Here is a 13414-nt window from a genome sequence, read left to right as displayed (position 1 = left end):
TACCGTGTATGAGTTTCACTGGATGTGCTAAAACTGAACTCTGTCTGTGTTTTATGTTCTGTCTCTGGTTTTAAATATATATTGCCATGCTCAGTAGCACTCCTCTGTGACACTCATATGCTTATATATATGTTGTGGTTATTTTGGGGGTTCAATAGGAGCTTGTTAGGTGTCCAGTAATTCTGAAGGTGGGCGGGAAGATAAAAGGTAAATACCTCAAATGTAATGCAATATCCTGATGAATTATAAGACTCAAACAGACTGAAAATGTGTAAGATTACTGGAATGGAGGCACACAAAGGTGAAAGGTTAAAGGACTTTAAATGTGGTTCAAGTCGATACGATGCACAGTCCCACTCTCCAAGAGGCAACAAAAGATGCAGCCTTCCCACATAGCAGAGTTTGGACAGAGCGTAAACATGGCGAATATGCCTCATATTACACAGGTAATTGTAGCAATTTATTCATTTTTTTGGTGTGCAGCATATACCCTTATTGCATGCAATATGACTCTCCAACAGGTTTGGTAGAGAAGTTAGATTTATACAAACAAGCCTAGAGGTGACAAGTAATAAGGAAAAACAAGGATTAAAAGCACTGCAGTATAAGCACTGCAGTATAAGCACGCTATGCTACATTATGAAGTATTATAGGCTAATGCTGTAAAATTCCGGGCATTATTGAAATCCCTGCTCTCCGATTGGTTAAAATTCCGGGCATTATTCATTAAGTAATGCCCGGAATGTTTGGCAACTTGTCAATTCAGCTTTCAGAGATGTAGGGGGCGTGCGCTAAGAATTTTAAATTAAATACTGCCAAATTAAAAACTGTTACCAGTCCGCTCCTCTCCTCACACACAGCACGGCAGCATATGCAGGCTCTCACAGCTGCACCTCGCTCCTCTCCTCACACAGCACGGCAGCATATGCAGGCTCTCTCACAGCTGCACCTCCGCTCCTCACACAGCACGGCAGTATATGCAGGCTCTCTCACAGCTGCACCTCCGCTCCTCACACAGCACGGCAGCATATGCAGGCTCTCATAGCTGCACCTCGCTCCTCTCCTCTCACTGCACGGCAGCATATGCAGGCTCTCTCTCACAGCTGCAAGTCCGCTCCTCACACAGCACGGCAGCATATGCAGGCTCTCTCACAGCTGCACCTCCGCTCCTCATATCACGGCAGCATATGCAGGCTCTCTCTCACAGCTGCACATCCGCTCCTCTCCTCACACAGCACGGCAGCATATGCAGGCTCTCACAGCTGCAGCTCCGCTCCTCTCCTACAGCACGGCAGCATATGCAGGCTCTCACATCTGCACCTCCGCTCCTCTCCTACATCACGGCAGCATATGCAGGCTCTCTCTCACAGCTGCACCTGCGCTCCTCTCCTCACACAGCACAGCAACATATGCAGGCTCTCTCACACAGCTGCACCTGCGCTCCTCACACAGCACGGCAGCATATACAGGCTCTCACAGCTGCACCTCCGCTCCTCTCCTCACACAGCACGGCAGCATATGCAGGCTCTCACAGCTGCACCTCCGCTCCTCACACAGCACAGCAGCATATGCAGGCTCTCTCACAGCTGCACCTCCGCTCCTCTCCTCACATAGCACGGCAGCATATGCAGGCTCTCACAGCTGCACCTCCGCTCCTCTCCTCACACAGCACGGCAGCATATGCAGGCTCTCTCACAGCTGCACCTCCGCTCCTCTCCTCACACACAGCACAGCAGCATATGCAGGCTCTCTCACAGCTGCACCTCCGCTCCTCTCCTACAGCACGGCAGTATATGCAGGCTCTCTCACAGCTGCACCTCCGCTCCTCTCCTCACACAGCACGGCAGTATATGCAGGCTCTCTCACAGCTGCACCTCCGCTCCTCACACACAGCACAGCAGCATATGCAGGCTCTCTCACAGCTGCACCTCCGCTCCTCACACACAGCACAGCAGCATATGCAGGCTGTCTCTCACAGCTGCACCTCCGCTCCTCTCCTCACACAGCACAGCAGCATATGCAGGCTGTCTCTCTCAGCTGCACCTCCGCTCCTCTCCTCACACAGCACGGCAGCATATGCAGGCTCTCTCACAGCTGCACCTCCGCTTCTCTCCTCACACAGCACGGCAGCATATGCAGCCTCTCTCACAGCTGCACCTCCGCTCCTCTCCTCACACAGCACAGCAGCATATGCAGGCTCTCTCTCACAGCTGCACCTCTGCTCCTCTCCTCACACAGCACGGCAGCATATGCAGGCTCTCTCACAGCTGCACCTCCGCTCCTCTCCTCACACAGCACGGCAGCATATGCAGCCTCTCTCACAGCTGCACCTCCGCTCCTCTCCTCACACAGCACAGCAGTATATGCAGGCTCTCTCACAGCTGCACCTCCGCTCCTCACAAACAGCACGGCAGCATATGCAGGCTCTCTCACAGCTGCACCTCCGCTCCTCACACACAGCACAGCAGCATATGCAGGCTCTCTCACAGCTGCACCTCCGCTCCTCACACACAGCACAGCAGCATATGCAGGCTCTCTCACAGCTGCACCTCCGCTCCTCACACACAGCACAGCAGCATATGCAGGCTGTCTCTCACAGCTGCACCTCGGGCCTTTAACTCTTCCAGCCAGGGCATTATTGGCCAGTAATGCCCTGTTCTTCGGGGATTATTACTTAAGTAAAACCACTTTAACAATGTTTACTGCTATTTAACAATGTAATCCGAATAAAAGAAAAAAATCAGAAACCTATAAATGTGACTATACTACAGCTGCGAGATGTAAACCTCTATACAGGTTATTTCAAACAAAGCCGAGACTTGGGAGACAAATTACCAGGTCACAAACAAAAAGCTGCATTAGACCGACATCAAAACTATAAAACATTATGTAATAGACCAAACATTTAAGTACAAAATAAATAGCAGTCGGCATTTTTTGCTTTGGAGGACATGCTCGTATTAAAATGGCAGAGCTGGAATTATGGATGCAAGGCCTGGGACATGGTGCAGGGAGCGGCGCTGGGCAGCGCTGACACTCATGCTCAAGCAGGAGATTTTTCTTGTCCCTGCATGAGCGTCAGCGAGCGCGCTTGTGTGCAGGGCGGGAGGCGGGACGAGGGCGCCACGTCAGGACACCGACGTCACGGACTGCCATTGGCTTCTGGCAGTCACGTGACCGGCCCTGCGCTTGCATGAGCGGCAAAATTTAAACTTGCCTGTCTCCTGCATTTCCACACGCCTCAGCTCGCCTGCGGAAGCGCCGTCTAAAGCCGCGCTCATAGGGATAATGTTTCCCCTCAGCGCGCCTCAGCACGGTCTTTTTGACCATGTCCGAGGCCTAAGTGGCATCGTGTTGGCTAAATGGTACATGGCTACAGGCTTACAGCCGTACCTCTGTAGTGGTCCCTGTATGTATCCTGTTTTAGTGTGCAGATGTAAGGAGCGCACGATCCGGAAGGAGCAAAGGGAGGACCCAGGTAACAAAAGTATACATTTATTGAGTCATCAATACATTTTAGTGTCTTGATGACTCAATAAATGTATACTTTTGTTACCTGGGTCCTCCCTTTGCTCCTTCCGGATCGTGTGCTCCTTACATCATCTGCATACTGTATACCTCACTTTGGAAGCAGCATATCCATCCAGCCACACCAGGAATTGTGAGTAATTATTTTGTTTTTGCTACAGGGATACCCCCCAATGAGATTGATGGCGGGGGCTTTCCTTTGCTTCCCACTACCCGTCTTCAGGGGTGTTTACCCACAATTGTTGGCTATATTACTTACACATCTTATTCATTCTGACATTATTTTTCTTGTATGGTGGGCTTTGGTGTTATTGAACTTTCTACCTGGCATTTGAGCGCTCCTCAACCTTCTATCTACCCATGTATCCTGTTTTAAAAGGCAGTTTAGTTTGTGTGCAGGTCTATAGTTGTAGAACTAAACAGGCGATGTAAAAAAATGGAACATTGTCCATAAAGTTTAAGCCGTCTGATACTGGCCGCGCATACTACCGCAACAAGTTTAGGTAACAAAGAAAAAGGCAAGGTATAAAAAGAGTAGCATGAAGCAGATCACGTGAGCTTGGAGATACAATTACGGACTATCCCCAATCTCCATACTGGTCATTACTACACTGACCTCCAAGAAACTCTTCTCTAAGGCCACTCGTATGTTGGTCTCAATGCTGGTGCGTTTCTTCCTCCTGCGATTCAGCCCCTCAATACCAAGCCCGGGGGAGTTTAGAACACTTTGGCTGGAGAGAGCAGAGTCGGCTGTAAGGTTCTCTAGGGTACAGGAAAAGCAAGCAGTTAGACTACGATCGCCATGATGCAAACGCAACGGGAAACACTGCGCATGGACGTGTAGCATTAAACACCAGAATTCAAACCCCCAACACTAGATAATGTATTTCAGTGGGATGTGTAAGTCTAACTAAAGCAGGGGTGGCTCACTCCAGTCCTCTGAAGCTACCAACAGGTCAGGTTGTCAGGATATTCCTTCTTCAGCACAGGTGGCTCATGCTGAAGCAGGAACATCCTGAAAACCAGACCTGTTGGTTGCTCTTGAGGTTTGGAGTTGGCCACCCCATAACCATATCATACAAAAAACACAAAGTACTTTCAGATATCCCAACCCTCGGTGCATTTACAAGAATATTTTTCTAAAATAAATTGCTTAAGCATGTGTACTTTGTGGTAGGTCTGAGAACGAATACGTTTTGTTTTCTATGCTGAACGGTATAAAACATGGGAGGGTTACACAAAACACTGGTTTGGGAAGGATTTGTTATGCAACGAAAGCTCACGTACCTGCATCATTGAGCCACTTCTCCAGAAGAGGCTTTAACTTGCACATGTTTTTAAAGCTGAGGTTCAAGGCTTCGAAGCGGGATATAGTAGTTTGGCTGAAGTCATTTCCATAGAGTTTGCCCATAGCAAGCCCCACATCACCCTGTTGATACATTTCATATAAAAGATGTATGTAACTTTATTATTTCATCGCACTTTATACCTCCTACAAAACAACTATGTATATGATGTGACTGCATCTAACGGCATCCACATACATAACATTGTGCCAACCACAGCACGGAAACATAGCAAGATTATTTTATTTTTTTGCGCAAAGGCAAAATAGATATTCTGCCCTTAATGGTGGCTAGCACATGGGAGCCCCCACATGGTCTCACTATAGCACTATGATTGTAACTACATAAATAAGTGTAGTAACTTGCACACATTATTAGTTTGGAACCGGTTAAATATATGACCACATTCAGACATTTGTAAAAGCAATGTGTATTTTGCCAAATTTTTCACTGCATTGACTTAGGCCGCAGGCATGGTCAGCGCTTAGCCGCTGACTCGCACTCATGCTTGTCAGTGAGCCCCTGCAGCCGCAATGAGAGCGCCTTTAACAAGGGCTCGCGCACGCTTCCGCAGGCGTGCGGAAGCGTGCTGGCTTTCACCCGACAGTCGGATTTTAGTTTTCGAGCTGAGGGAAGCGGAGGGCCGGTCACGTGACTGGCAACAGCCAATGGCACTCAGTGACGTCGGCGCCATGACGTGCTAGCCCCGCCTCCCAAGCACGCTCGCTGACGCTCATGCCAGGACAAAAAAAAGGTCCTGCTTGAGGAGAAGAGCATGAGCGTCAGCACAGCTCAGCGCTGTATTTTTTACCATGTTCGAGGCCTTATTTGCAAGTCGCCTAATTTCATGAAGTATAAATACATAATTCTATAGAAGAGTATGGCTTTCCATAGTTACCTGTACTATGTCATTTTACGCATGTGTGCGATACACACACACACACACACACACACACACACACACACACACACACACACACACGGGAGGTGGCTGCTCTTGCTGCAGTCTAGTGGTGGGTAGGTGCCAGGAGCAAAAATACATAGAAAGAGAAACATGCTAAGGCAAGAAAAGGAGCTCCTAATAGCCAGCACTCTTACCCCAATGGTGCAATGGTGTGATGAATATAATAAAACGTATCTTTAATTAAAAATTTAAATAATAGTGGACAAACAAACAATCTCCGCGTGATGCACAGGGCTAGGAAACTGATGGAGCCAATCTGGATAAACCCTAGTGAGGGGAGATTAATGGCTGAGCAGCCTGTGTAATCCGAAATCAGTATAAGTGTAGCCCTAAGGGTAATGCTTACTGGTTGTAGACTGAGGATGCCTATGACCAAGTGCCAGCAGGATATGTATGGCTAACGAGGCCATCCTTGTTGCTGCCTAATAAACATAGATTTGCATATAATGGATATTGCGACACTGGACAGTTACAGCATTGATGGCGCAGTCACTAGAGTAAAACCATTGGTTGCACCAGCTAGTCCATGCATCAGTGTAGTATGCAGCAATAAGTAAAAGCAACGTGGACATATACAGCCCAGAGAGAGCCAGTGTGATCTCTTTAGAAATATTGTATGACCATCACTATGACGAATACACATACTTTGTTCCTAATATATATAAGTGGGACAGGCCACTAATGTAAAAGTGGAACCATTTAATGAATAGTTTAATATCCTGCCCTAGTATGTGACCTTATATATAGTGTTTATATCTTGTCGGTATCTCCCACCTCTCCTATTAGGGTGCCATCATAAACCATCACTATTTGTCGTAACTTGTTTTTATTCATCATATTTGGGACAAACAATGCCAGCCATATCTGAGATATATGGATATAACAACTCACCATTATGTACCTCATTGAATCGCAACGTACATTGATTATGTTTGTTATTGTCCACTATAATTTTACATTTTTAATTAAAGATACGTTTTATTATATTCATCATACCATTGCGCCATTACAGTAAGAGTGGGGCTATTAGGAACTCCTCATGCCTTAGCATGCACACGCACACTTAATCAGTATGTAAAACCGTTTTACCACTTGGTGGTGCTACACAAATTGAAATCACCAATTGTACAATTTGTCCTGAACAGGCTTCCAAACATCCCGCATGAAGACAAACTCATTTGTATGGCAACAGGCCTTAACCAGTGATTAATTGCGCAAGACATTTAATACACTTTCATGCAATTTCAACACACTGCTCAATTGTCGGACACCTTTAAGATGTGTCATTAAGATTGTAAAGGTTACTTACTCCAGAGCAGCTTTTAAGTGTATTAAACGTCAAAGCTGAAACCCTACATTCTGAGCAGTAACAAGTCATACCGTGTAGTAAAAGCAGTGCACCTGCTGTGAAAAATACTGCTGCTTTTAAACTATAGGGCAAGCCAGAAGCTGCTGTCTTATTATGTGAGGCTCTGCCACAGACAGGGGTGCGGAGAGTTCAACCTGTTAAGTGGAAGCCCTGCCAGGATGGGGCATCGTCTTATCCCTCGTTTTCTCTCTTCCCGTCCACTATACTCACCTGAGTGAATCCGAGTTTGATGCGTCTTTGTTTAAAGGTCTTGGCAAACTGCTCAAGCTCCTCAAGGTCGCTGGGCTCCTCCAAACTTGGAGTGTCGATTCGCTTTGGTGTTGACTGGCTCTGTGGAAGTTGCTGAACGGGGGTCGCAGCTATTGTGCGCGTGGGGGTTGCTGGCTGTGAGACAAAATAAATACCGCGACTGTCATACAACTATTTGCTGTGCAGAGCAGAAGACGGCCACACTAATCCCTGCTATGGATAAAGGACTGGCATATGTGGGTAGCTATGACATTGCGTTCTGTATGTGATCCTCACCACGCAATGCCAGAGACCAGTATACAGGCAAGCACGTGAAAGCTTTTACCTGGGAGATTTGGGGGAAACGGAGGGGGGTCTTACTGCTGTGCATTGGTTTGAGGGGAAAAGTCCTCAAACAGAAAGCAGAAAACGATATCTGCTTCGCCCTGTAAAGCGAGGCATTGAGGCTGGCAGCATAATCTCAACGCTACTCCTAGGAGTGTGTGTAAAGATATCTGGCACACAGGTGTTAACCAGGCTTTTGTGCGAGTACGTTAGGTGCTCACGCATAACGGGAGGAAAAAAGTAACTCCAAGAGTTAAAAAATAAATCAAAAACACAATTGCCGCAAAAAACCTGCAAAAGCAATATTTTGCTGGTAGTTGTAACAGTAAAGGGTTGACATTCAAGCAAACTAATTACAACAGAAGGAGGCGTCATTATTTTGCAAATACCATTCAGTTGATTTTTACCGTATAACCAATGCAAAAAAAAAGTGCTATCTCCCCAGCTCCTGGAGAAAGGTCCATATAGGACCCGAAACGTTCTCTGTTCCTGCGCTTTTCACAATAAACCTACTATGAATTTACCACTGGAAACCTGTAAGTTGGGATGTGCTTTTCTTGGGGATATCCGTCACTTGTTTTTGCATGTGAGATCTGTGTTCGATACACACACCGTTTGTGTCCCCCATTTTTTCTATCCCCCATTTTTTCTCGAACTACAGTATAACCAAAAGAACCAACGTCAGCGACTTCACATGAATAAAGTTTCACTGGGAATATATAAATATAATACAACTCTGGTGGGAAAGGCTGCTCCACTAAAAAAGGACTTCCCGAGGCGTCTCTACAAAGCTTCCAACCCGTACAGAGGGAGCAAAGTCTCACCGAGTATATAAAGAGAAGAAGGAAACCACATGGAGTAGTATGTTCTCTAGTGAAGAAGAGTAATATAAAACGGTACCTGTCATACTGACTGGAGAACATATTACACTACGTCTCGGCTCTTCTCTTCTTTATATACCCGGAGACTTTGCGCCCTGGTCTGGTGTGGTTGGCGATTTTTGCAACCTTGTAATTCTCTCCCAAAAATGCAAACACTGCACAATTGGCTTAATACGTCACTATTAAAAGCCAGGTAGACAAATGAATAATAAATAACCAACTGAATACTATTCGTTTTATTTGTATTTTTAGGATGAAGCATGGGAATAAACAAAATAATTTCTAAAGGCACCGAGTTGTTTTTATACATTGTTTTAGCCGGTCAGCTGAGTCGGTCTTTATAAAAGTGATGTTTAACCTAAAACAATAGTGCAGTGATGGCCAACTCCAGTCCTCAAGGGCCACCAACAGGTCCCTGGACCAAGGATATCCCTGCTTCAGCACAGGTGGCTCAATCAGCGGCTCAGTCTTTAACTGAAGGATATCTGTAACACTTGACCGCTTGGTAGCCCTTGAGGACTGGAGTTGGCCATCCCTGCAATAGAACATTTGCCAAGAGTGCAATCTCTCGTCAGAGCACGGGGTTATTTCTATAGGGAAGATAAAGAAGACACGGTGAGCGAGCGGACCTGTGAGGTGAGGGTGATGCTTGGCTGAGACTGCAGAAGGTTGGCTTGGCTTTGCTGAGGTAGTTGTGTTAAGAGATTCTGCGCCTGCAGAAGGCCTAGGAAAAAAAGAACACAAGAAATAACTTGCATGACCTCCTGGTCACCGACAATACGGACGTCTCCTCTTATAACTTGGTTTTAATCTGTCTCTTGTAACTGAGGAGAGAATCGTTTGTTCAAATTACAGAGTCTATGACCTTTCACATCCCTCTATCAGTTGGAATTCCTAAACATGGAAAATACATCCTATATTCTAAAGAGATCAGTCATAATTAAAATAGAGTATTTATGATCTTCTCACCACGGATTTAATAAGTACTTTACCATGTCCGAGCTCCCATTTATCTTGCCTCACGCCTTTATTTCCTCTATATCCAATAAAGACACGTGAATGGCGTTCAGAAAGAGGACAGACCACGTGACCCGACATCGGGAAGTCAGCATGCTTAATATGTACACGTGGCCAAATGAAGCCAAGCACTATTTAAAGTCAACATAAAAATAAATGGCGGACATAACGCAGATTCAAAAATCATTGTCATGTGGTTAACGCCTTGAAGTCTTTTTTTAAACAAGCCAGTAGCCATTGTCTGATCATTAAAGGCAATGGTCAGGTGTAGGGAGCAGGCTTATTATTGCAATGTCATTTTAGATACATTTAAGGACCAAAACATTCCTATATTTCAACATGTTGCAAGTAGACACACACACACACACACACACACACACACACACACACACACACACACACACACACACACACACTATATTTAACCTACACGTCAGAAGCTGCACTTCGCTGCCTAAGCAAATAGTATGAAGTTAGCTGGAGCAGAGAGTCTGAGGCCTCAGGTATAGTGAGTGCGCGCGCAACGAAGCGATCTGTGGCCTTTGAGTGACTCGAAAAGCATGGCATCATGAGGCTGGTCCCGTCCTCATTGGCTCAACTGCTCACGTTACCGGGCCGTCGCGCGAAAAATACCATTTTTTTGGTCGGCTAAAAATTCTGCTGCGCCGTCGCGCTCTCTATGGGCTGCCTCAGAGGTGTGGCCTGATCGTGCTTGCGCAGTCGCTCGCAGTATGGACGGGGCCCAAGGCCAGGTCCCTGGTGGTGACGTCGGCGCGCGCGCCCCACACCAGTCACTAACCTCTGTAGTGGCAGGCCCCGGTGCCTCCTGTTTAGCCTCACAAGGCACTGTGGCGCGTCAGCCAGCAGGGTATACAACAAGTTTGTGTTACTATGCGGCAAAGCTGTCACATGGTGTGCTGTGAGCCAATTAATAGGGGAGATAGCCTGAGCCAATGGGAGTGCAGCAACGGTAGGCCAATGGCAGACGAGCAATTTCAAACCAATGAGAGGGAAATAATGTGTAGTTCTTTTGTGCTCCAACCCTGCATCTTGTGCTTTGCTTCCTGCTCGCTTTATTTATTATTAGTTTTATTTTGTATTATTCCTTTATTCTTATTACCACGCCATTTTACACAGGGCGCTGTGCCTGTGGGGCTGCTGCAGTACTGTGAACTAGTGGGCTGTGCTTTGTGTTGTGACCGCGCCCACCCACCCCGTTCAGGCCGAGCCCCCGCACCTCCGATCGCTCCTAACAGGCCGCAGATAGCGGGTTTCAGCTGTGCACGCGCCGCCAGAACGCCAGGTGCGCGTGCAGCAGCCTCCAGCGGGACCTTAGCCCAAGGGTCACAGCCAGGGTCTCCGCGGGCCGCCGGCCGAGGACCCTTGCTCTAACGTTAACACGCTCATTTTATTGCTAGTGTTTAAAGGCAAATGAAAGCGATACTAATTTTAATATACGCAGCCCTGGATTACCTTTATTAGAAACGAATTACGTAAGCTGCTGATCGATGCGTTCTCACCGTGATCGATCTGCAAAGATTCCCAGGGTTCACTAAATGGGCGCCTTTCAGCTCCAATCAATCATTCAGTCAGTGTAACTCAGCAGCTACAATGTATCCTGATATTACTAAGGTAACTAGCTATTGTTACAGTTTGCAGCTCAAACTGCTGGGAACATTAGCAACAAATGATCACAAACAGAAAGGTGTGGCAAGGATTTTGCACTGCTGGGGATGTGGCCTAAACCCTGCTATAGAAATCAAAGGATGCCAAGTATATTAAAACTCATTAAAATGGCACAGAGTTTAATTTAATAAAGTATATAATAGTACAGAGCAAATTTATTAAAAACAAAACCTTGGGATATTGCACGGATCGCTTCTTTAATATGGATTATGTGAGCTGTTCCAGAACAGCTCGGGAGCGAAAGGGCCATGGTGAAAAAGTATACACTATTTGATTAATTCCCTTCCAAGGTTGTATCAGTCAGTAAGTACAAGTCTTCCATCGATCTGCCAGGCACGGTCACTCACCTTGCTGCCCGTGCGGCGTCTGCGAGATGATGAATTGCGCTTGCGGCAGGTTGGATGATGGATGCACCAACACAAACTGCTGCAGGTTAAGATTTTGCTGCTGTAGCTGCTGCAACTGATGCAAATCCTAAAAGCAGAAAAGGCGTTAATGACGCAGAAGCATGCGAGGAGTTCTGTGCACAACAGCAGGAGATATAACATCCTATGTACATGGACACGGCACTGCAGTCATTGGGCTGCAGGGAGTACATGCGCTTTAACCTATTCATAGCTGGGAAAGTCAATGCTTTGGAAGCAACACCAGCTCCAGCTGGAAGTCTGGCTGAGGGGAGGAAGGGCACGCCTAACCTGTGCTTCGCTGCTTGGGGAAACGGTCTGGCTGAGGGGAGGGAGGGCACGCCTAACCTGTGCTTCGCTTCTAGGGGAAACGGGTGAATAAGTCGATGGCTCAAAGGTAACACTACCTTCCCTGATGAACAAAAATACTATTTATTGCCAAGGGGGGTAATTTAGTCAATTACACAAGTAAGGGGTTATATATTTATACCCCTTCTCAGCTGATGGAAGGTTGCTTAAGATAAAAGGTGCCTACGCTATGTTTTGCTCATGTTATACGGATTTTTTTTTTAAATAAAATCTATTTGTTTAATTCTGTAAGAGTTCTTGGCTTCACTCCATTGTATCCAGTTTATTTCTTGTTGAGGTAGGAACTGTGATTTTTGCCAGCGCACCTACACCCAGGCCCCTTGTGCGTTGTTCCCCCTCCTCTTGAATTGTATGCTTGTTTGGTGTGCCCCAATATTTATTCGTCTGGCAGAAACCCAAATAAACCCACATTGCAGCTTCCTTCCAGTGGGCTGAGCTGCGATTGCCACTCTCCTTCTCTGCGGGTCCTTTCCCCCTCACTCAGCAGCTACCACATCCTGCTACAGGGAGGCCGCATCGGGAGGGCCACCTTCTGTAAGGGTAGAAGAACTGGTCGAGTCCTTCAGCAATGGACCTCAACTGAAAGGAGCTCTATGGGCTGCAATACATAGCCTAACAGCAGCATAATGAATAGGGGAGAGGAGGGAACATTAACGCTTCAAGGAAGTGACAATTGCTCTATAGAATCGCCCGAGAAGAAGAGGGCTGGCGGCTCTCGGGAGAATCAGCTCAGGTGGTCAGGCAGGAGACAGACCCGCAAATCGGTCATCTCCTGCTCAAATCAGGAAGGTTGGTATCTATGTATGTAGTAAGTACACTGCACTTGTGTCCTTGCCTGTGCAATCTGTATTGGTTGAGAGAGGGGTATCTGTGTCATCGGAGTTGCAGCAGAGGCCGAGATGGTGGCGCCGGCAGCGCTGTGTTGCTGGCTGGCAGAGTGCTGCACTGCGGCTGCCAATAACTGTGCCTGTGCCTGCTGTAGTAACATCTGCTGCTGGGCCGGCGTTAGGGTGAGCTGGAAGGAGGAAAGGAATACAGATAAGCACAGCAACACAAAAGTCTGGAATCATTTTAGCCCCATAACATCCCCTACTCCAGGGGTGGCCAACTCCAGTCCTCAAGGGCTACCAAGAGGTCAGGTATGAGGGATATCCCTGCTTCAGTGACTCAATCAGTAGCCCAGTCAAAGACTGAGCCACCTATGCTGAAGCAGGGATATCCCTAATACCTGACCGGTTGGTGACCATTGAGGACTGGAGTTGGCCACTCATGATGTA

The 13414-nt window shown here is 47.0% G+C and overlaps 1 protein-coding gene across 9 annotated transcripts in view; it reads right to left on the bottom strand.

Moving 5' to 3' along the window:
• POU2F1 (POU class 2 homeobox 1) overlaps window positions 1-13414 on the bottom strand; it is a 141048-nt gene that overhangs the window by 35204 nt on the left and 92430 nt on the right. For all 9 annotated transcript variants that reach the window (XM_075593606.1, XM_075593608.1, XM_075593603.1 and 6 more), the window contains 6 exons: window positions 12973-13152; window positions 11712-11838; window positions 9291-9385; window positions 7418-7591; window positions 4816-4957; window positions 4145-4290 (listed from right to left, as the gene is read on the bottom strand). In XM_075593606.1, the coding sequence (XP_075449721.1) occupies window positions 4145-4290; window positions 4816-4957; window positions 7418-7591; window positions 9291-9385; window positions 11712-11838; window positions 12973-13152 (864 nt within the window). The remainder of the gene's footprint in view (window positions 1-4144; window positions 4291-4815; window positions 4958-7417; window positions 7592-9290; window positions 9386-11711; window positions 11839-12972; window positions 13153-13414) is intronic.

Source organism: Ascaphus truei, chromosome 3, assembly GCF_040206685.1.
Source record: "Ascaphus truei isolate aAscTru1 chromosome 3, aAscTru1.hap1, whole genome shotgun sequence".
Classification (NCBI taxonomy): Eukaryota; Metazoa; Chordata; class Amphibia; order Anura; family Ascaphidae; genus Ascaphus; species Ascaphus truei.
The sequence above is the reverse complement of the archived record's forward strand: the minus strand, read 5'-3'. Positions and strand labels throughout refer to the sequence as shown.